General features: G+C 40.6%; 1 protein-coding gene across 2 annotated transcripts in view; it reads left to right on the top strand.

Annotated features, from left to right (window-relative positions):
- Positions 1-11,971: 11,971 nt before the first annotated feature.
- Positions 11,972-23,226, top strand: part of LOC122555819 (ubiquitin carboxyl-terminal hydrolase 47-like) — a 39,771-nt gene continuing 28,516 nt past the window's right edge. The window contains exons 1-5 of one of the 2 annotated variants that reach the window (XM_043701993.1): positions 11,972-12,312; positions 16,824-16,920; positions 18,022-18,137; positions 19,656-19,744; positions 20,850-20,981. In XM_043701993.1, the coding sequence (XP_043557928.1) occupies positions 12,165-12,312; positions 16,824-16,920; positions 18,022-18,137; positions 19,656-19,744; positions 20,850-20,981 (582 nt within the window). In that variant the 5' untranslated portion in view covers positions 11,972-12,164. Of the gene's footprint in view, positions 12,546-16,823; positions 16,921-18,021; positions 18,138-19,655; positions 19,745-20,849; positions 20,982-23,226 lie in introns of both variants that reach the window. The other variant, XM_043701992.1, reaches the window with a different exon arrangement.

Genomic DNA, 23,226 nt, shown 5'->3' with positions numbered 1-23,226 from the left:
TTAAAAGCTGCGAGCTGCAGTTTAAGTTGCTAACTACATCTCTCAAGGAGGGAACTTGAATGGTACACAAAGATCATGACTTCTTCCTTATGTTGGGGAGATGTGAAAGTGAGTGCACATCCCACTGCTTTGGCATATTCAGCTGTTGACAGATGAGCACATCAATACATCATATTGAATGACCTCATCGTGTATCATTGAGTGACTTTACCACAGGAATACAAAGGTGTTTCAAGAAGTAATTTTTTTGAATTACCAGACAGAGGCAACTTTTTCAAAATCTTTTTTTGGCAGAGAATCAGAAACCTATACGGTCTAGTGTGCATAGATTTTTATGTGGTTGAATTTTCCTCTCCTTCCATCACATGGGCAATGGTGAGAAAGAAGATAAATTACAGCAACAAATGGAAAAAATCAGGTTCTCAATGGTCTCATTAATGAGTGGTGACTACCTTATTTCCATGCATTTTATTATTAGCTCAGCTTGATTCAGTTCTTTGCAGTTCCCAATTCTCTCCTTCCCTGAGAAATGAGAGAGCACCAATTCCCAACATGAAAGTCAGAGCAGTTACTGATGGAAGCAGCTCGCTGCTTGCTTCTCCTGGGCTTCAGACAACTCTGTCTTCTCCACTATGTCCCTGTGGCCCCAAGCATAACATTCTCCTCCATTCTCCATCCATGCATGTTGACCTCACCAAGTCACTAGCCTCGCCACAATATCATGCCTGCTTTCAAATCACTTATTCCTGATGAAAGGCTTTTGACCAATACGTCGATTTTGCTGCTCCTCGGATGCTGCCTGAACTGCTGTGCTCTTCCAACACCACTAATCCAAAATTCAAATCACTTCAGTCCTCCAGGACTTGACATTGGTGTTGAGTGGCACTTATGACTTGCATCATTCTGCAAAGTCACTTTGCTGCAAGGACGCCCATCTACTCATGCATCCACTCATGCATTTCCAGGATGTATCTTAGCATTCTTTCTTACCAGTCTTTTATTTTGTGCTGAGAATGTGTCAGCCTCTGTGGCTTGCATTGCTTATTAACACACAGGGAGCAGCAGGCAACTTGTCACAGGTCAGAGCACTAGATGGTCAAGAAGCTGCAGATATTATGGAAGAACTGTATAAAACACTGATTAGGCCAAAGCTAGAGTATTGTGTATAGTTTGGAATCCACGTTATAGGTCAGACGTGATTGCACCGGAAAGGAGAGTTTTAATTATGTATAGAGATTGGGTGGACTGTGGTTGTTTTCCTTGGAACAGAGGAGACCAAGACATGATTGAGATGTATGAAATTATGACAGGCATAGTCAGGGAGATCAATATTCAGAGGGCTTAGATTTAAGGTAGATCGTAGAAGGTTTAAAGGGGACATGATTTTTTTTCACTGAGGGTGGAGAAAATCTGGAACTCAATGCCTGTAAAGTTGGTGGATACTTCAACTCGTCTTGCTTCATTCCCTAATATTAAGTCAATGTCTGCCCCTCTCTTGTGGAGCCTTCTACATACTGGCTTACAATCTCTCTTCCATACATTTTAAGAATTCTGCTCCCTCTAAACATTTCACACTATGACTACCCCTGCTAATGTTGAGGAAATTTAAATCCCCTTTTATCACTACTCAATTACCTCTGCACCTTTCTGAAATTTGCCTACATACCTGTTCTTCCACTTCTCTCAGACTGTCTGAGACCTTTGTTATATTTCCAGCAATGTGACTGTCCTTTTTGGATTTTAAGTTCTACCAATATGGCTTCACTTGAGGACCCTTCTAAGTCACTTCTCCTTACTGTTCTTGGGGTGGCATACTGGCTCAGTGGTTAGCTCTGCCGCCTTACACAGCCAGAGACTCAGGTTTAATTTCAGCCTTGTGGAGTTTGCACATTCTCACCATGTCTGCATGGGTTTCCTTTGGGTACTCCTGTTTCCTTCCACAGTCCTGGTTAGGTGGCCTGGCAATGCTAAATTGCCCTTAAGTCCAGGGATGTGCAAATTAAGTGGATTAGCTGTCGGAAATGCAGGGCCTCAGAAATGGAGTGGGTCTGGGTGAGATGCTCTTCAACAGGTGTGTGTGGATGCAATGGGCCAACTGGCCTGCTTCCCCACTGGGGAGTCTATGATTCTATGCTCTAATAGATTCACTTTGCTCCTATGCATTAAGCTCACTATCCCCCAATCTTGGCCCTCAGTTTATGCTGTTGCTGACTCCCTGTCTCTGCCCAGTTGGAGCTGAAGTTTATAATTCGGCCTTACAACCATATGAACCACAAAAAAAAACCTTGCCATCTTTGAACTGAAACCAAAAAAAGCACCAAATTTCCATGGTGCTCCAAACTTCCAGAACACCTCACTCCAGATTTGTTGCCCTGCCCCCAACTGAAAGCTCCTGGGGAGCTTCTCCATTGAACAGTTTCTGCGGTGTAGATAATCCCACAGAGTGTTGGGGAGAGTGTTGCAGAATTTCAGTCAGAGTTGATGAAGAAACAATGGCTCACATCCCAGTCTAGATGGTGTGTGACCTGAAGGGGAATTTCAAATGGTGATTATTCTCATGCCCATCCAAAAAGTGCTTTTCACCTGATTTTATATGTCAAAATGAATTACACTAAGAACAACCTTTCCCCCTTCTCATGCTATGGGCTTAGTGTGTGACTTCTTTTTCATTCTCCCAGTCTTCAGTGACACAAATGGACCATCCCATATCTCACCATATCTCAAAAGTGTTACTGCTGCACTTCAAGGTTACCCCCTTTGAAATAGGAGGATGTGGAGTAGAAAATGAGAAAGAAAATGAATCCACCACTGTAAGTTCCTTTCACACCTGCAATTAGTCAAATAAGCTATCACTAACAGGAAGTGTAGAATTGTGAAACAGGATGTTAAAACCATCATTTTTCATAAACAAACAAGCCCCCGGTTCCCGTAAATCTCCAGCTCAAACTGAGAAAAGAAACAGAAACAAAATAATGCTGTTGGTCACCTGACACATTGGAAGATGGTTGTGGTTGCTGGAGCTCAGTCATCTCAGCTCCAGGACATCTCTGCAGGAGTTCCTCAGGGTCATGGCCAAGGCCCAACCATTTTCGGCTGCTTCAACAATGATGTTCCCTCTATCATCAAGTCAGACGTGGGGATGTTCACTGATGATTGTACAATCTACAGCACCATTTGTGACTTCTCAGCTACTGAAAGGTCCCTGTCCAAATCCACCAAGATCTGGACAATACACAGGCTTGGACTGATAAGTGGCAAGTAACGTTCCTGCTACATAAATGCTAGGTAATGAACTTCTCCAACAAGAGATAATCTAAGAAGCAACCCACTGACATTCAGTGGCTTTGCCATCACTGACTTCCCCACTGTCAATATCCTGGGGGGTTACCATTGACCAGAAGCTCAACTGGACTTGCCATATTCATACAGCAGCTCCAAAAGCAGCTCAGAGGTTAGAAATACTTTATGCTGAGTAACTCACCTCCTGATTCCCCAAAGCCTGTCTACCATCGACAAGGCACCAGTCAGGAGTGTGATGGATACTCCCCACTTACCTGGATGCATGTATCTCTAACAATATTCAAGAAGCTTGTCACCATCTGGGATAAAGCAGTCTGCTTGATTGGCACTTTCATCCACGTCCTCCACCACTGACACTATCAGCAGTGGCTACTATGCACAAGATGCACTGCAGGAATTTGTCAAGATCCTTAGAATCTTTCAAACCCACAACTACTTTTATTTGGAAGGTCAAGGGCATCAAATACCAGCATATACAAATTCTCTTCCAAACCACTCATCATCCTGACTTGGAAATATATCACCATTCCTTCACTGTTGGTGGGTGAAAATGCTGGAATTCCCTCCTTAAACGTATTGTGGGTCTACTTACAGCACAGACACTGCAGCACTTCAAGAAAGCAGCTCACCAGCACTTTCGCAAGGACAACTAGATATGGACACTAAAAGCTGGCCAGTCAAAGATGCTCACAACCCAGCAAAAGTATGTAAATAAAAAGTCTCATTCCAGGCCATTGTAGACTTAATCCTGCTGAAGTAATAGAAAGGGAAGGCTGTACTGAGAAACCTTCAATTCCTTGGGTCCTAAACTGTGTACATGAGCTTGCAAATTCAATTCCTCTAGGACTGCAGCTACCCTTTCTATTCACTGGAAAAAAAAGGCATGGATTCTGTAAACAGATGTTTACACTGGTGGCCAACAAATTAGCCTTCCTCTTGGAGGCAGAGAGAGAATCGGAGCTAAGATTGGAACCTGTTCTTGTTCTATTTTCTCCAGTGAGAATGCTTGCAGAGTTCTGCTAGAGGACCTATCTCAGGTCAGTCTGAGGCCTGTTGAAAAACTTAATGCTCAGCTTAACTTGGCACAGCCAACTGGGGCCCTCAACCAGCTCTGAAGGGACACATTTTCTCAGCTGGACAGGTTGGCTGTGGAATTTTATAAGGCATTCTGGGACAATCCGGGGAAGTACTACCCATGGTTCCTGCAGGAATGTTTCACAACCAGAGAGATTCCCATCTTGTGGGGCAGAGCCGTCATTGTCCTGTTGCCTCTGATATAGGATCTCTGCTCTTGGAAAAACTGGCATCCAATCTCCCTATTCAGAATGAATTATTGAATCTTTCCCAGGGCTATGTTGTCTCACCTTGGCACCACACTGAACCATACGATTTACCTGAACTAGTACCACACTGTCAGGAAATGGAGTATCCACAATATCATCCCCTTCAGTCTGGGAAATTGTTCACCTTTCCTGGACAACTGGTCTATTTACTGTCTTCTTCTCCCTTGATCACGAGGTAGTATTCAAAAGGAAAGATGGGTATGGTATAGATGGAATTTTCAACTCCCTCTAGCGGAGTGTGCAATGGCAAAAAAGTTGGAAAAATGCAGCAAAAATGAAAAAACAAATCGGCTTTTAGAGAAAAAATGCTGTTTTTCTCATGAGGTTTTAAGTCTCAAGTTCTCAGTCTCACGAATGTGCAAAGACTACTTTATTTCTAAGCATTTACATCTCAAAATGAACTAAACTCACCCCATTTCTATGCAGTTCTCAATGCTCCTTTTGTTGCTCAAAAGATTAAATTATGCAATTCCTGACCGAAACATCAGAATGGTTAACTAACTGTTTATTTCTCCAGGCTTTCAGACGACTCTAGATTCAACCATGCCACTGCATGCCCATGGATATCATCATTGCTTTTCAGACCAACTCTCACACTACATTAGATCTTCAATTTGGAACCAAGCTACAGATAGAACTTGCATCCTTTTGCCAGGTTCCTCTTCCTGCAGACAGGTTAAGTGCATTGACATAGAGTACCTTGATTATGGAGTGAGAGCACAGCGATTCAGTTGAAAATAGAGTTTGGTGACAAGGAGAGGGAAATACTCCGTCCTTTGTCTTTCTCTACATTTTTCAACCATAAGGAGACTAAGATTTGAAACTTTGTAATTTCACAGGAGAAATGTAAGTAGAAATAATAGATTGGACTGTTCTCCTCAGAGCGAAGAAAGCTGAGAGGAGATTCAATAGACTTTCAAAATCATGAATGGGTTGGATAGTGTAGATGGGGAAAAACTGTTCCCTTCATTAAAGGAACAAGAATGAAGGGTAAAATAAGCAAGAGTGATGTCAGAAAAAAAAACATTTTCACACACCGAGTTGTTAGGGTATAGAACGCATATTTTAAAATAAGATAGTTAACTATCAAAATACAATCGTTTTATGATAAGTTTCTCCAAAGTTATGTAAAATGCTGATGAATAAAAGTGATAATGTCAAAAAATTACTCACATCTAAAACTTTCAAAGGACAATTGATAGAGTGTGAGATGTTACACTTGTAAGCAAAAGTGAAGCCTAAGGTTAAAGGAGAATCTAGCAGCATGTGTATAAAATTGGTTAGGGGCTGGTGGATACATGATTATTTTTCAGGTTGAACAGCCACACAGGGAGAAGGTTCTATAAGGTTTAGCAGCAGGCCCAGTATTGCTAATGATATGTAATATAAGATATAGGAAGGATAATTGTTATTCAGGTAAAGGCACATGGTTTGGTTGAATGCACAATACATGGCAACTGAAATTAGGCACAGAAGTATGGGCTGGTGTGTATATAGGCCAGAAGAATGAGGTGAGGCAATATATACTACATGGTCCAATCTTAAAGAGGGTGCAAAACAAGGGAGACATACAAATTATGTATACAAATGTTTTAAGGCGCAAAGTTCAACAAAGGAGTCAATAAAAGAAATGGGATTTTGGCTTTATAAATAGAGGCCCAGAATACAAAGCTGGAAGTTGTGCGAAGCCTTTATAAATGACTATTTCAGCTCAAGTTGCGTTACAATCTGGATACCATGCTTTAGGAAGGAAGTGAAGGCTTTTTGAGAAAACATGGAAGAGATTTCCAGGAATGACTACAGAGGCTATGGAATTATACTTGTCCAGACATACTAAAATGTTAAAGCTGTTTTTCTGACATAAAAGGGGATTAAATGGAGGATGGTATGTATGTCTCTCTTTCAGCTGCTCCCCCATGGGAAAGCTGAAAAATATGGAATAATATCACAATGTCTCTCGGTGGGAAATAGGGTGATTGAGATTACCTAACATTTCCATTCTCCTTCTCTCAATAGATCCACAACCTAAAATTTATGACCTCAATTTTGGCTTACGTTACAGTTTTTATTGACTTTGGAGCACTTTCAACTGGAAGACATTTGTTGCAAGGTCACTTGTTTATAGCAGCAAGTCCGTTCTTAGAGCGTGAGGGTCATAGAGATGTACAGCACGGAAACAGACCCTTCAGTCCAACTCGTCCATGCCGACCAGATATCCTAACCTAATCTAGTCCTGATTTGGAGATGCCGGTGTTGGACTGGGGTGTACAAAGTTAAAAATCATACAACACCAGGTTATAGTCCAACAGGTTTAATTGGAAGCACCTGATGAAGGAGCATCACTCCGAAAGCGAGTGTGCTTCCAATTAAACCTATTGGACTATAACCTGGTGTTGTGTGATTTTTAATCTAGTCTTATTTGCCAGCACTTGGCCCATATCCTCTAAACCTTTCTTATTCATATACTCACCAAGATACCTTTTAAATGTTGTAATTATACCAGTCTCCACCACTTCCTCTGGCAGCTCATTCCACAAACGCACCACCCGTTGTGTGAAAAAGTTACCCCTTAGGTCCCTTTTAAATTTTTCCGCTCTCACCATAAAGCTATGCCCTCTAGTTCTGGACACTCCCACCCCAGGGAAAAGACCTTGTCTATTTACCCTATCCATGTCTCTCATGATTTTATAAACCTCAATAAGATCACCCCTCAGCCTCCGACACTCCAGGAAAACAGCTCCAGTCTATTTGGTCTTTCCCATAGCTCAAATCCTCCAACCCTGGCAACATCTTTGTCAATCTTTTCAGGACCCTTTCAAGTTTCACAACATCCCTCCGACAGGAGGGAGACCAGAATTGCATGCAATATTCTGAAAATGGCCTAAACAAGGTACTGTACAGCTGCAATACGACCTCCCAACTCCTGTACTCAATGGTCTGACCAAAAATGGAAAATATACCAAACGCCTTCTTCACTATCCTATCAACCTGCAACTCCACTTTCAAGGAACTATGAGCCTGCACTCCAAGGTCTCTTTGTTCAGCAACACTCCCCAGGGCTTTATCATTAAGTGTATAAGTCATATCCTGATTTGCCTTTCCAAAATGCAGCACGTCACATTTATCTACATTAAACTCCATCTGCCACTCCTCAGTCCATTGGCCCAATAGATGAAGATCCCAGTGCACTCTGAGGTAACCTTCTTTGCTCTCCACTACACCTGCAATTTTGATGTCATCTGAAAACTTACTAACTATACCTCTCATGTTCACATTCAAATCTTTTAAATAAGCAATGAAAAGCTGTAGACCCAGCACCAATCCTTGTGACACTCCACTGGTCACAGGCCTCCAGTCTGAAAAGCATCCCTCCACCACCACCCTCTGTCTTCTACCTTTGTGCCAGTTCTGTATCCAAATGGTTAGTTCTTTCTGTATTCCGAGATCTAACCTTGCTACCAGTCTACCATGAGGAACCTTGTTGACGCCTTACTAAAGTCCATACAGATCACATCCACCACTCTGTCCTCATCAATCCTCTCAGTTACTTCTTCAAAAAACTCAATCAAGTTTGTGAGACATGATTTCCCACTCACAAAGCCATGTTGACTACCCTTGATCAGTCCTTGCCTTTGCAAATACATGTAAATCCTGTCCCTCAGGAATCCCTCCAAAAACTTGCCCACCACTTATGTCAGGCTCACCGGTCTATAGTTCCCTGGCTTTTCCTTACTACCTTTCTTAAATAGTGGCACCACGTTAGCCAACCTCCAGTCTTCCGGCACCTCACCTCTCTGTATCCATGATACTAATATCTCAGCAAGGGGCCCAGCAATCACTTCCCTAGCTTCCCACGGAGTTTCAGGGTACACCTATTAGGTCCTGGAGATTTCTCACCTTTATGCATTTTAAGACATTCAGCACCTCCTCCTCTGTAATGTGGATATTTTTCAAGATGTCACCATCAATTTCCCCACATTGTATATTTTCCATGTCCTTCTCCACAGTAAACACTGATGCAAAATTCTCTTTTAGTATCTCTCCCATTACTACACATAGGCCACCTTGCTTTGAGGGGTCCTATTTTCTCCCTAGTTACCCTTTTGTCCTTAATGTATTTATCGAGTCCCTTTAGATTTTCCATAGCCCTGTTTGTCAAATCTATCTCATGTTCCCCTTTTGCCCTTCTTATTTCTATCAGTATACTGCTACTGCCTTTATTCTCTTCTAAGGATTCACTCCAGCTCTCTTGTCAAAACCTGACATATGCTTCCTTCTTTTTCTTAACCAAACCTCATTTCACTAGTCATTCACCATTCCCTTCACGGAGCAGTCTTTTCTTTCACCCTAACAGGAATATACTATCCCTGGACTCTCGTTATCTCATTTCTGAAGGCTTCCTATTTTCCAGCCGTCCCTTTACCTGCGAATATCCACCCACCATTCAACTCTTGAAAGTTCTTGCCTAATACCGTTAAAATTTCCCTTTCTCCAATTTAGAACTTCTACTTTTAGATCTGGTCTATCCTCTTCCATCACTATTTAAAAAAAAATAGAACTATGGTCACTGGCCCCAAAGTACTCCCCCCACTGACACTTCAGTCACCTGCCCTGCCTTATGTCCCAAGAGTGGGTCAAGTTTTGCACCTTCTCTCGTAGTTACATCCACATACTGAATCAGAAAATGTTTTGTACACACTTAACAAATTCCTCACAGTGGCTCAGTGGTTAGCAATGCTGCCTCACAGTGCCAGGGACCCAGGTCCAATGCCTGCCTCAGGCAACTGTCTGTGTGGAGTTTGCACATTCTCCCCATGTCTGCATGGGTCCCCTCTGGGTGTTCCGGTTTCCTCCCACAGTCCAAAGGTGTGCAGGTTAGGTGAATTGGCTGTGCTACATTGCCTGTAAGGGCCAAAGGGCCTGTTTCCACACTATTGTTTGCGATGAAGATTGTGACAGGAGACTCCTGCACAACCTGTCTCCATCTCCAATCTTTCCTGGAGTTAACTCATCTACCTGACTCTTATTAAATAAATTTGAAACTTTCATGATTGAATAGCCCAGACTCAAGAAAATACATTGGGATTTTGGTGAATGCAATTTCTAAAATGTATTTAACAGTTGGTCACTTTGGTCCTCTATGAATAAGTTGCTTCATGCATCCACAATGTGCAGAAAAACTAGATCAATCCATTCACATCAGTCTTTATTGATTTTATTTCTTTATTTCACATATTTCAAGAAAAATAATGCAGAACAAACACAAGTAGGTCCAGTGTTTTCTGTCATTTATATAAATGATTTTTGCTTGTGATTTTTATAAATTACTTTGATGAGGAAGTGGAAGGGTGGGTTAGCAAGTTTGCCAATGACACAAAGGCTGGTGGAGTGATGGAAAGTGTGGAAGACTGATGTAGGTTGCACTAAGATATTGACAGGATCCAGAACTGGATCTGGGAAGTGGCAGATGAAGTTCAACCAGGAAAAGTGTGAAGTAATTCATTTTGGCAGGTCGTATTTGAATGCAGATACAGGGTTAAAGGCAGGATTCTTGGCAGTGTGGATCTTGGGGTCTTGGGGTCCATGTACATTGATCCGTCAAAGTTGCCACCCAAGTTGATAGGATTGTTAAGGAAGCATATGGTTGTAGGCTTTCATTAGCAGTGGTTTGAACTTAACAGCAGCGAGGTTATGCTGCAGCTCTATATAGTCCTGGTTACACCATACTTGGGAGTATTGTGTTCAGTTCTGGTCACCTCATTATAGGAAGGATGTGAATGCTCCAGAGATGGTGCAGAGGAGATTTACCAGGATGCTGCCTGGACTGGAGGGCATGTCTTATGAAGAAAGGTTGAGCGAACTAGGGCTTTTTCTCACTGGAATTAAGATGGGTGAGAGGTAGCTTGGTAGAGGTGTGCAAGATAATGAGAGGCATAGATAGAGTGAATAGTCAGAGACTTTTTCCCTGGGCTGAAATGGCTATCACAAGGGGGCATAATTTTAACGTGATTGGAGGAAGGTTTAGGGGAGATGTCAGAAGTCAGATCATTTTACACAGAGAGTGAAGGGTGCGTGGAATACACTGCCAGCTGTAGTAGTAGAGTCAGATACATTAAGGACATTTAAGAGACCCTTGGATAGGCAAATGGATGATAGTAAAATGAAGGGTATTTATGTCCGTTGATCTTAGATTAGGATAAAAGGTCAGCACAACATCAAGGGCCGAAGGGCCTGTACTGTACTGTTCTATGTTCATGTGTGGGGAGGGGTGGAATTGGATCTAGTGGCAATTCCATCCGAATTAAATCAAGCTGAAACTTTTGACAGGGTTCACATTCACGGGATAACCATTTTCTTTCCCTACTGTGGGATATAGGTAAATTAATGTTACTTCTGCAGTTCTGCAATTATAATTTCTGATACAAAGTAAATGAACTCACACCAGTGTGTAATTGTTTCAGCCAAGAGCTGAGTCAACAAGAATAGAAACTATGTGGAGGAAATATATAATTGTTTTTGTATTAGCTAAAATTGTATGTCAGCGTGAAACGTGATTGCAAAACAATGGTAGATATTATGGGCAAATAGATAAGAAGTCGTGAGGGGATGAAGTTAAGCTAGATACACCTGTACAAACAGTAGGTGTAAACATCTGTTTCCCACTTTTACAGAGACACAGGAACAAACCCTAATTAAAGAGGTCATAGGGATCAGAATGGCCTCGGGAGAGGCCCAGATGGAAAGAGTAGATACTGATGAAGAAAGAATATGCCTAACAATGACCTGCAGCGGGATGGGGTCAAATGGCCTTGTGAGGCCAGAAATAAACATTTTGTCACAGACAAGGCTGGATAAGGCAAGAGATAAGCAGGAGTGGTGGGACCAGTCTTAGGGAAGTGGAGGATGTAAATGGGGGGGGGGGGACAATGAAATAAGAAAAAAATGTAGGAACCAAATTATATAAATATCGAGAGTTTGTTGAATTTGGTGTGTGTATGTCCTCTGCCTTGCCTGGCACTGGACATCACACCCACTTGCAAGTGTAAAAATAAAGGACACTACTGATTCAGATTTTGTCTCGGACTGCAATTATTAAAGTGTGTAAGCATTGTTTCTCACACTACTATAGTCTGCCACTGGATTTGAATGTCGTTGGTAATTGTTGCAGAAGTTTCAGCAGCAGTCCGCTCTGAAAGCTATACAGAAGGAGCAACAACAACAACAAAGATTAATAACTGAGACCCACCCAAAAGGGAGCAGAGTCATTTCCCAGCAAGCCAGTAGTTTCCGCACATTCTCATTGCCTGGACCGCGCCTACATTACAGTAAAGTGAAACTTAACCTCTCTGAACTCTCCTCTGCCTAAGAGAAACTTGGCAAGCTGAAACAGATAGTTAAACACTTTGCACCACTGCAAGCGGGAAATTATGAATATTTCTGATAATAAAAGAGATTGTTTTATTCAGGGGTGAAAAAAAGTTACTTGGTCAAACGTAGCAAGATTTGGGAGTGAAACGTTTCATGATGTGGTGGCTCACTTTGGTTCAACGAGCAGCCAGATACTCGATCACGTTTATCTTGTTGATTTTTCGGTTTGGCACGTGGCCTTTGTACAGACTTTTCTTATTTGCGTTTCATCTTAGCGGCATTGATCCCTCTGGAAACACCGGTAAGGAGCTCGGGTCACCTTTGTGTTAACGCCCAACCAATCTGACGAATTAATGTAGCGGATGACAAGTCGCTTTCCAAGCGAGCAGGCGGCATCTGTGCTCTGGATATGTGCAGCTGCTACCTGTATTTTGTTTGCAGCTACGCCGATGGGCAATTGTGTAAAAAAGAACAGGTCAATGACAGCAGATAGCATGAGGGAGGAAAGAAGAAAATACATGGAAAGATTTACAGGTAACATTTGCAGAGGAAAACGTAAGTTTCAGGTCAGTGACATGACGGTAAAATTGTAATTGCATTCTTTCGTGTACTTTGAAAGCTGAAACTGGACTGCAATATGGAGACACCTACAATACGCAAAGTCTGCACCAAAGCTCAAGACCGGATGATCCCTGAAAAAAAATGGGATCGCCGTCGAGGTTAAGCCCTGTTGCTGTTAGCACAACAAACATAAACTTTCTGGCACCTACTGATTAAAATTACCGCAGCCCTCAGACAGTGCTGATTGAGAAGCAAGCATGGGAAATCCGTGTCCAGTTTTCATTCTGCTACAACCTGTGGCTGTCAGTTGCTATTGGCAACCGTGGAAGCCATAACCAATTGCCTTAGAGGTGATGCTGAGTGGTCTTTTTGGAGCTCTACCCATGATGTGGCTGTTCCACTAAGAACCATTTCAGCGCAAAAGGTGTGAGATTTGACGAGCCCGTCACGTCACTCGGTGTAGTGTGCTCTCAGAAATCGGTCAGAGTTTACACATTTCATGTCCAAAATATTCCAGGACGTTCTAGCTAGCATGGGCACAAACCAGCAGAAATCTTCAGCCAAACACCTACACGTTTCGGGCATAAGCCCTTCTTCAGGCTTATGCCCGAAACGTCGATTCTCCTGTTCCCTGGATGCTGCCTGACCTGCTGCGCTTTTCCAGCAACACATTTTCAGCTCTGATCTCCAGCATCTGCAGACCTCACTTTCTCCTTAAAAACTACTCCCACAAGCGATTCCCTAACTTTTTTGGTTTTATTTAACCTCTATCCAAAATGATTCTACAGTTTGATCTTTAGAACTATCATTATCTCACACTTTTATAGTAATGTCATCCTTACTTAATAGAGCTACCCCACCACCTTTTCCCAGCTTGTTCTCCTCCTGGATCCCACGTATCCTTGAATGCTCAGGTTCAACCTTGGTCAACTTGTAATGGCTTCAGTTCACATGTGTTTATATTTCTCTTTAAGCAGACAATTCATCATTGATTTAAATTTAATTAGATTGGATGGATTGTGGTCAAGGCCTTTTAAGCTACTAAGAGCTAACTTTATTTCAAAGTACCCTCTGGCATATCAGGTTATCTGACCAGACTTTTGATTGGTCATTATGTCATTTCATATCAATCACCTGCCATTACTCTTTATAGGAATACAGGAACATGAATAGACCTCCCAAGTCTGTTTGCCATTCAGTGAGATCATGGCTTAACTCAATATAACTGTCTTTGGCCGATATCCCTCAACACTTCTGTTTAACAAAAAATTATTCATCTCAGATTTAAAATTATTAACCCAATCTATATCTGCTACTATTTCTGGAAGCGAATTTCAAACGTCTACCACCCTTTGTATGCAGAAATTGTTTTTAATATTTCTCCTTAATGGAGTAGCACTAATTTTTAGATTATGCCCCCGAGGTCTGGAATTCTCAAGCAGTGGAAATAGTTTATCTTTATCTACCCTGTCCCTTCCTGTTTATATCTTGAGAATATCCATAAACCTTCTAAATGCTAGAGAAAACAGGCCTAATTTGTATAATCTCTCTTTATAACTTTATCCCCGAGGTCCAGATATCATTCTTGTAAACCTAAGTTGTACTCCCTTTAAGCTGATATATACTTCCTTTGGTGTGCTGCCCAAATCTGCTCACAACACTCCAAGTGAAGTCTGATCAGAGTTTTGTCTAATCACAGCATAGTATCTGTATCCTTCAATTCCTGTCTGTAGATATAAATGCCATATATGAATCCATGCTGGCCCTCCCTGATTAACTGAACATTTTCACAGTGTTCCGTTATCCCATCCTTCATTATAGACTTCAACACTTTCTCTGCCATCGATGTGAGGCTAACTGGTCTGTAATTCTGGAGTTTTCCTCTTTCGTACTTCTTAAAAAGTGAGTGATGTGCAATTTTCTAATCCAGATGGATGACTCAACTAGTTTGGGCATTTATAATGTGTGCTACTTCCTTTAACACTCTTGGATGGAAACCATCAGATGCCAGAGATTTGTAACTTTTCAATTCAATTAATGTTTCTTCCCTACTGTTGTTAGAATACTGAATGGACTCACAAACTCTTAACATTCGCCTGTACCTGTGTTTTTGTTTTTGCCACTGTTTACCTATTATTTACTATCTATGCTATTTAACTTCATGTCTTCACTATCCATGTTTTACTTTCTTCAATATCATTTAGTCCCTGGCCTGATCCACTATTAATTTCTTCTGGTCTTCCAGTAAGCTATCTTCCTATTCTATAGTCAATACTGAGGCACAGTAAATAATCAACATGTCTATCATTTCCCCACAGTCAATGGGAGTGTCTCCATTTTCGGTCTTTAGTGGGCCAACATTGTTCCTGATGACCCATTTTCCCTTTATGTAACTATACATTTTTTTCTTACTGAATTTTATATCCCTTGCAAGTTTCCTGTCATAATTCCTTGAGTAGTTGTTGCTCCTTTGTTGGCCCTTGTACTCCATCCATTCAGCAGGATGTGTGCTACTTTTTTGCATAGACCTTGATTCCCTTACTGATTAAAAATCAGCCCATCTCAGCCTTGAATATATTTACTGACCTCGCATCAACAGCACTCTGCAAGAAAGGCAATGTCAAGTCACTGCCCTCCAATGCCTGTACAGTATTTCTTTCCTCAGATAAAGGGATCAAAGCCATTCACACTATTCACCTAATTAATGCCTTGTATAGTTTTAGCAAAATCTCTCTACTTCTGGACTTCATTACCTTTGAAATGAAAATCAACATTCTGGAAGCCTTCCCTATTATTCAGTGAACTTGGAAGCTAGATTTTTGTGATTCGTGGAAATTATAAACAGTACAAATACTGTTTAAATACACATTTGCATATGCATAAAAATTAATTTGAAATATTTAAACAGATGGGTTAGTCTTTAAAATTCATTTTTGTTAGAAATTATTTAAACTTTCACCAACATGCAAACCTGTCCAGAGAATTCATTATTCTTAGAAACGTCAGTTTGATTTAAAAAAAACTCCTTGTTGAAACAGATAACAAAGCCCTTTGTTCTGCAGTCTTTCTTCATTTAAATAATATTCAGCTTCTCTATTTTTCCTGCCAAAGTGCATAACCTGACATTATCACATTACATTCCATCTGCCAAGTTTTTGCCCACTCGCTTTAACCTGTCTATATCCACCACTGGTCTCACTGCGGGTGAGTCTCTCAATCCATGCCTTTTATCCTCTTCTAACTGATAACTCACTCTGGAGAGTTTATTTCTTGCAGGTAATTTTAGTTAAGGGAACCTTGTTTCCTTTACACTGAATTTCCACTTAGAACCTAATTTCCAAACATCTCCAGTAACTCAGAGGAAGAAAGTGAGGCCTGTGTGTTGCTGGAAAAGCACAGCAGGTCAAGCAGGAGAATCAACGTTTCGGACCGGAGCCCTTCATCAGGAATTGAGAAGGGCTCCAGCCTGAAACATAGATTCTCCTGCTCCTCAGCTGCTGCCTGACCTGCTGTGCTTTTCCATCAACACACTCATGTCCAGTAACTCAGTTCACTTCCGTTTTACTGATTCAGTCCCACACTGATCGTGCTCCTTAGTATAGTTTCATGCTTCTAGTTATGTGTTCCAACAAGGACTTTTCGTTCAAACTCACCACTTTTTTCTAAGAATACTGAATTCTTTGTACAGGTTTGCATGTTGGTGAAAGCTTAGGCACTTTCTAAGAAAAATGAATTTTAAAGACTGACCCATTCATTTATCTGTTTCAAGCTAATTTTATGCTTTTGCAAATGTGTATTCAAACACTGTTTCTAATTTCTAACTTCCTAACTTCACAGCACCAGGGTCCCAGGTTCGATTCCAGCCTCGGGTGACTGTCTGTGTGGAGTTTGCACATTCTCCCTGTGTCTGCGTGGGTTTCCTCCGGGTGCTTCAGTTTCCTCCCACAGTCCAAAGATGTGCAGGTCAGGTGAATTGGCCATGCTAAATTGCCCATAGTCAGGGGTAAATGTAGGGGAATGGGTCTGGGTTGGTGTAGACACTTTGGGCTGAAGGGCCTGTTTCCACACTATAGGGAATTTAATCTAAAATTGTGCCTACTATATTTATCCAATTTAAGAAAGCACTTTGATATGTCTCGCTACATGTGAGGAGCATCTTATAAATGCAGGTTATCGTCAAGATCGTCTAAGCAGGAAAATTACTCTTGTGTTCCTAATCAACTTTTCCCTTTTGTCTCTGTATTCATGCAGCTTCTGTGGGCCTCATCAATCAAGGAGCCACATGTTTTCTGAACACATTACTTCAAACATGGTTCTTGACTCCAGAAGTTAAACAGTCCATTTACAAGTAGGTTTTAGGAGTGCTCATTCTGTTTGTGTAAAGGTTCAGCATTAGAAAAATCTACAATTGGGAAAGTTGGTCAACTTCTATTCAGACATTGAGAAACAATTGTATGCGGCCACACGAGAGGCAAAAATTCTCAATGTGAAGTGAATCATGAGTAACTGAAACCCAGAGGAGTTCAGTGCATTTTGAAACCTTTTCAGTAATCAGGCACTGAGTCAGGGAGTGGGGTTAAGTGGGGAAGTGAGTTGGAAAGTGAAATGGGAGAGGAGAAATATGATGACAGCAAGTCTATAATCTCAAACTGCTTATCATTTAATACTGACTACTCAACAAATTCAAAAAGCTCTAAACTAGGAAAAAGAAAAATGTTTAGGTGAAATGTTGGTGTGAATTTAAAGAACATTTTTGTGCTGGGTAGAGAAATCATACTATACATGTAATTTGTCCCATTACCACACCTCACCACCCTTTGTTATGGAGTGTTAAAAATAGAGTGAGAGAATATTGTCTGCAGCCACTAATCACTTTCAAAAGTGCAATATTACAAAAATTATACTTTTCTTAATAGGACTTACAAATTAATTCTTTTCAAACTTCAACAAAAGGCAAGAAATATCATAAAATGTGCAAATTAATCCAAAATATAAAATGGAATACTGGACAAAGCACTAGCTGGAGTATTGTTTTCGTTAAAATATGCAACACTCTTGTTCACATAGCATCACACCAATTAACTCCAAAAATAGCTTGGAATGGGAGCATTCTACATTACCAAACCTTTTGTGACTTCCTATCAAATGGCATAAAGTTTTATCCTGCTTATTGTAACGAATATGTTTAGAGGTAAAATTCATCCAAAAAATTAGTTTGAATACAAGAAGGGATTTCTGGTTTCCTTTGCCACTGAAATTATCAACAAAGCAATTTTACTTCCTTTATTTATATGCCCAAGTATATATTTCTATTTGAAAGATGACTGATAACTATTTGTAGACTTTGACAGATTATGAATTTCTCCATTAGGAAATTCAAGATTATTCTGTTTGTTAGGTGCTCAAGCAATCAATTTTCTTAAATGTAAAAATACAATTTTTTTTTCAGGTTAAATTCAAATGTGGCATTTGTACGTGAGTTACAAAACTTGTTCAATAAGTTGGAAAGCAAAGAAGAAAAGTACATAAGGACGAATGAGTTGACCATGAGCTTGCAACTGAATGGTAAGCATTGGGCAAACCATTCATTCAACTTCCAAATATATAAATCTACTTATTTATCCATCAAAAAATTGTTTCTCTTGTTCACAATATTGTTGCCTAGGCCATTTGTTAATTTTCTGTGATTGAGGTGGTTCTTTAACTTAATAATAGAGACTCATTAAAGAAAACAACGCTTAAGTTTCCAAAGACATCTCTTTGTAAAAATTGTGAAGGCCAAGCTCTGGGTCTTTGTGGTATGCCATTAAAATGATGATTTGGAGGTGTCGATATTGGACTGGTGTGGACAACGTTGAGTATTTTTATTAAGTATTAAAAGTATCAATAACTTACACTAGATCAGGTCCTTGGTTAAAGGACCACAAATGCAGCTACCATTAAGCCTGCTCTGACATTCAATACAATCATGGCTGATCTTTAGCCTCTCCCCATAACATTTAATTCTATGAGAGGCAAAGAATTTGTCAATCCATGCCTTAAACGTATTTAGTAATGAAACATACACAATCTGCTCGGGAAGAGAATTCCAAATATTCAGAACCCTTTGACTGAAGCAATTTACTTTCATACAGGTGATACCTAAGAGTGTCAGCAAATGTATTAGGAAAATATTGGCGAGGTTTGTCTCTTCTCCTTTCAAAGAAAAGGTGCTGAGGAGTGACTTAGGAGTGGTGTTTAAAATTATAGAAGATATTGATAGAGTGGATTTAGAAAATAATACATCTTTTGGGGAAGAACATAAAGATGTATAATCAATATAAGGTAGCCACCAAGATTTTCAATAGGGCTTTCAGAAGACCACAAACACAAACACATTAAGCCTGCTCTGCTATTAAATACAATCATGGCAAGGCTTAGTGCTGGGGTTTCATATTTAAAATCTTCATTGGTGACTTAAATGAAGAGACTGTGTGTGCAATGTATTTGCTGATTAATCTTATTGGGAATATAATCAACTCGAAATCCAAATTTGTTGGTTCAAGCCTACTCTCATTGGTGGGCGGCATGGTGGCACAGTGGTTAGCACTGCTGCCTCACAGCGCCAGAGACCCGGGTTCAATTCCCGCCTCAGGCGACCGACTGTGTGGAGTTTGCACATTCTCCCCGTGTCTACGTGGGTTTCCTCCGGGTGCTCCGGTTTCCTCCCACAGTCCAAAAATGTGCGGGTCAGGTGAATTGGCCACACTAAATTGCCTGTAGTGTTAGGTGCAGAGGTAAATGTAGGGGAATGGGTCTGGGTGGGTGCGCTTCGGCGGGTCGGTGTGGACTTGTTGGGCCGAAGGGCCTGTTTCCACACTGTAAGTAATCTAATCTAATCTAATCTAAAATCCATTATCTAGTTTAACACTTCAGTGCATACACTATTGAAGGATTAACTGCAAAGTTCTTCTTTGGCAGAAGTTTATACTTATTAGCTTTCACTGATGCCAACATATAAGGAATCCAGGTCAACATGTTAAATATATTGTATATGCTTGTATTTTCAATTAAGCATAATTTCTAAGCATTCTTCCTTTCAAGTCTTTAAACAGCTTGATATTGAAGAATTTTTTCGCAATCTGATCAACAAATTGAATGCTGAAGTGGGCCAAGGGGATAACATTCTGAAGGTAAAATTCAACTATGACACCTATTAACTATTTTTGAAGTTGTCCTTATTTGTGTTGCCGTCTTCCCAATTTTTCTGTGCTTTTTTATGGTACATCCTCCTAAGTATCTTCAACTCTTCTCCCTCACTTTATCTTTCTCATCATGTACATCCTTTTGCCAGTTTGTTTTTCAGCATTTCACCTCTCTGTCTCTTTCCCTCTCACTCTCTCTCTTGGCATATCACCAACAAATTTAAATAACTGTTCTCATTATCTTTTTACTATGAATGAACGTGGGTAAAAAGTCTTGTTGATAAAGATATCTGAACTGTAATTTTGCTAGGACTACTTTTGCTCGAGAAAAGAGCATATATGTCAGCAGGTGGTCTCCTCATTTGAATGGCTGGGACTAGTACCCATGCAATTGGTGACATCTTGGACATATGTTTGCCCTATAGTTTAAGAAATCCAATGAATTGTGCGAGATCTGGCAGGAGCTGGGATGGTCAATTGGCTGCCCTTACTTTTGGGGGACAATCCATTTATTCATCAACCCCCTTAGTGAGGACACCATATTGTCATAAAGAATTTTCCATACTTACAAATCCATGTGAGCCAGATGTTTGTCAGGAAAGAGTTAGTACAACATTATTCACTTTGCAAACCAGTCTCTAAGCTGCATGAATTTTCTGTGAGGCTGATCTCACTGAACTAGCCATGTTTCTTGATATATGAAGACTAAGGAATTGGCATTTCAGGACTTGTGGGTCACTGCCCTTTTAAGAGTAAGCAGAGACTCCACCAATGCAGGAAGTGTTGAAAGTGCCAGTAGTGCTGATGACTTTTAACCCTTGTGCTGCACTCTTCATAATGAGAGGGAGAGGGAGAGCACCAGAAGGACTGAGGGATTTTATCTCCCAGGTAATTTATGCTCTTTCATTGCCCAGCCCCTTCAAAATATATTGTGCTCTTTTAAAAAGAAAGACTGACTCTTTTTGTCAAACAAATCAATAAAACATAAGGATTTTTTTACATGAGATTTAAAACATTAGGTTTATTTTGATATTATAATTAAATCCTGAATGACAGAATATGGGCTATGTGTTCATTGGCTTCTATCTTATAGCTTTATCAGATCACAATGGTTCAATCCATGAAGTGTTCAGTATGTGAAGAACTTGTTACGGAGGATTGTTTCTTTTTGGACCTGCCATTATCCATTTTTTCACCTGACTCTTCATCAGAAATAAAAAGTCTAGTAAGTTTATTTGCATTAATACCATGTTTTGTTTTTGCATTCATTCTAATTGTAGAGTTTAATATAACTGACATATCTCGTATCCATAGCTTTACCATATTAATCCAAGATAATTCACATGCTTGGAGAAAAATGTTTCAGCCAAATTGAATGAAGTTAGTCTTTTATCTTTGATTTTCTTGGTTTCTCATTTCCTCTGATCTCTAATGCTACAGTGATGTAAAATAAAATAACTAGTGAGAGGATGCCCAGGGTAGAAGTGCAAATTATAAGGCTGAATCATTTTCCTTTCAGCCAGAATTGTCAAAATAAATCTAGATTTCCTCTGGCGTTTCCCACCATCACTCTGTTTTAGCATGTTTGTTTGTTGAATTCACAACATGTGCTTATATTAAATGAGATATATCTGTTTGCAATTTCTTTCCTTTAAAAAAGAAGTGGACGCTGTCTTATATCTCAGGCAAATTTGCAATATACCTTTAAGAGACATGTTCCTGATGTCATCATCATATCACCAGGAGTTTGACCCAATAGTGTAAAACTCTCAGTCTCCACCATACTGAGCTCAGTTCATTTGCAGGATGGCACACTGAAGGAAGCATGTTGCAGTTTATCCAAATTGTGTAGCTTGACTCCACACGTTCATGTCCATATAATTGTAATGTATGTTTGATGAAACCAGTCCCTGCAATAAAAGTTCATTAAATTGCAGCAGGCGGGACTTAAGGATGGTGTGTTGCCTTCCTGGTGCCAGGGTTAAAGACATCACAGACAGAGTGCAGGAAATCCTCAAGGATGAAGGTGAAAAGCCAGAGGTGGTGGTACATGTCGGCATAAATGATGTCGGGAAGAAGAGGAGGTACATACTATAGCGGGACTTTGAAGAACTAGAAAGAAAGCTGAAAAGCAGGACGTCCAGGGTGGTTATCTCCGGTTTGCTTCCAGTTCCTCGGGCTAGTGAAGCCAGAAACAGGGAGATAATGGACTTGAACGTGTGGCTGGGGAACTGGTGCAGGAAGCAAGGATTTAAATTCTTGGATCACTGGGGTATGTTTTGGGGTAAGCATAAATTATACAAGAGAGACGGTTTGCACCTTAATAGGTTAAGGACCAGCATTCTGGCAGGCAGGTTTGCTACTCCAACACAGTTATGTTTAAAATAAGTAGTGGGGGGAGGGAACAAATTGGATGTTTAAGAAAGAAATTGAAGGGAAAGTTGGAATAAGGGAAGTCAAGAAAGACAACTGTATCAATGAGGCAGAAAACTCAAAAAGAGATCATGCTGTAAGGTTGAGTGAAATAGGAGTTGATGGGAAGGATGAGGGCAGTAACAAATTAAAAATACTATATATGAATGCACGAAGCATTAGAAATAAGATGGATGAGTTTGAGGCTCTTTTGGAAATTGGCAGATACGATATTGTGGGGATAACTGAGACGTGGCTTCAAGTGGATAGGGCCTGGGAAATGAATATTCAAGGCTACAATTGCTATCGGAAGGACAGACTGACAGGCAGAGGGGGTGGGGTGGCCATGTTGGTAAGGGGTGATATTCAGTCCCTTGCGCAGGGGGACCTAGAATCAGGGGATGTAGAGTCAGTGTGGATAAAGCTGAGAAATTCTAAGGGTAAAAAGACCCTCTTGGGAGTTATCGACATGAAATTGCGCGCCAAAAGTCGTTAATTTCAAAAACCACGAATCACGAATGGACCCGGACCATAGAACAGGCTGTCACCATAGGACAGAACAGGACAACACACCGCAAAAAAATGGCACTAAAAGAAAAAATGGCTAAACTAACACACAACAAAGAGGACACTACAACACACACCTGGGTTAAAAACCTCTCCCACAGACAGCTCACAGACACGGAAAGAACAATACTGGCCAAGGGACTCAACTACAACCACAGGGACGCCAAGACAGCAGACTTCCTAGCAGCACTAGAATGCACACTCAGGAACAATGGACTGACAGAAGAGACACAACAAACAGTGAGACAAACGGTCGTAACTATGATAATAAGGAAAAGACAAACACATAACCTCAAAACCAAGGAGAGGGAAGCACTGAAATCACTAAGAAACGATAAGAACATAATCATACTACCAACAGACAAAGGCAGAATGACGGTCATCCTGGACAAAGCAGAGTACATCCAAAAAGCACAACAACTACTTGCAGATACCAACACCTACCAAAAGAGGGAGTTTGACCCCACCACACAGCTCACCAATAGGATAAA

The sequence above is a fragment of the Chiloscyllium plagiosum genome, chromosome 13 (assembly GCF_004010195.1).
Source record: "Chiloscyllium plagiosum isolate BGI_BamShark_2017 chromosome 13, ASM401019v2, whole genome shotgun sequence".
NCBI classification, from domain to species: Eukaryota; Metazoa; Chordata; class Chondrichthyes; order Orectolobiformes; family Hemiscylliidae; genus Chiloscyllium; species Chiloscyllium plagiosum.
Note: the sequence above shows the minus strand (reverse complement) of the source record. Positions and strands in the feature narration are given on the sequence as shown.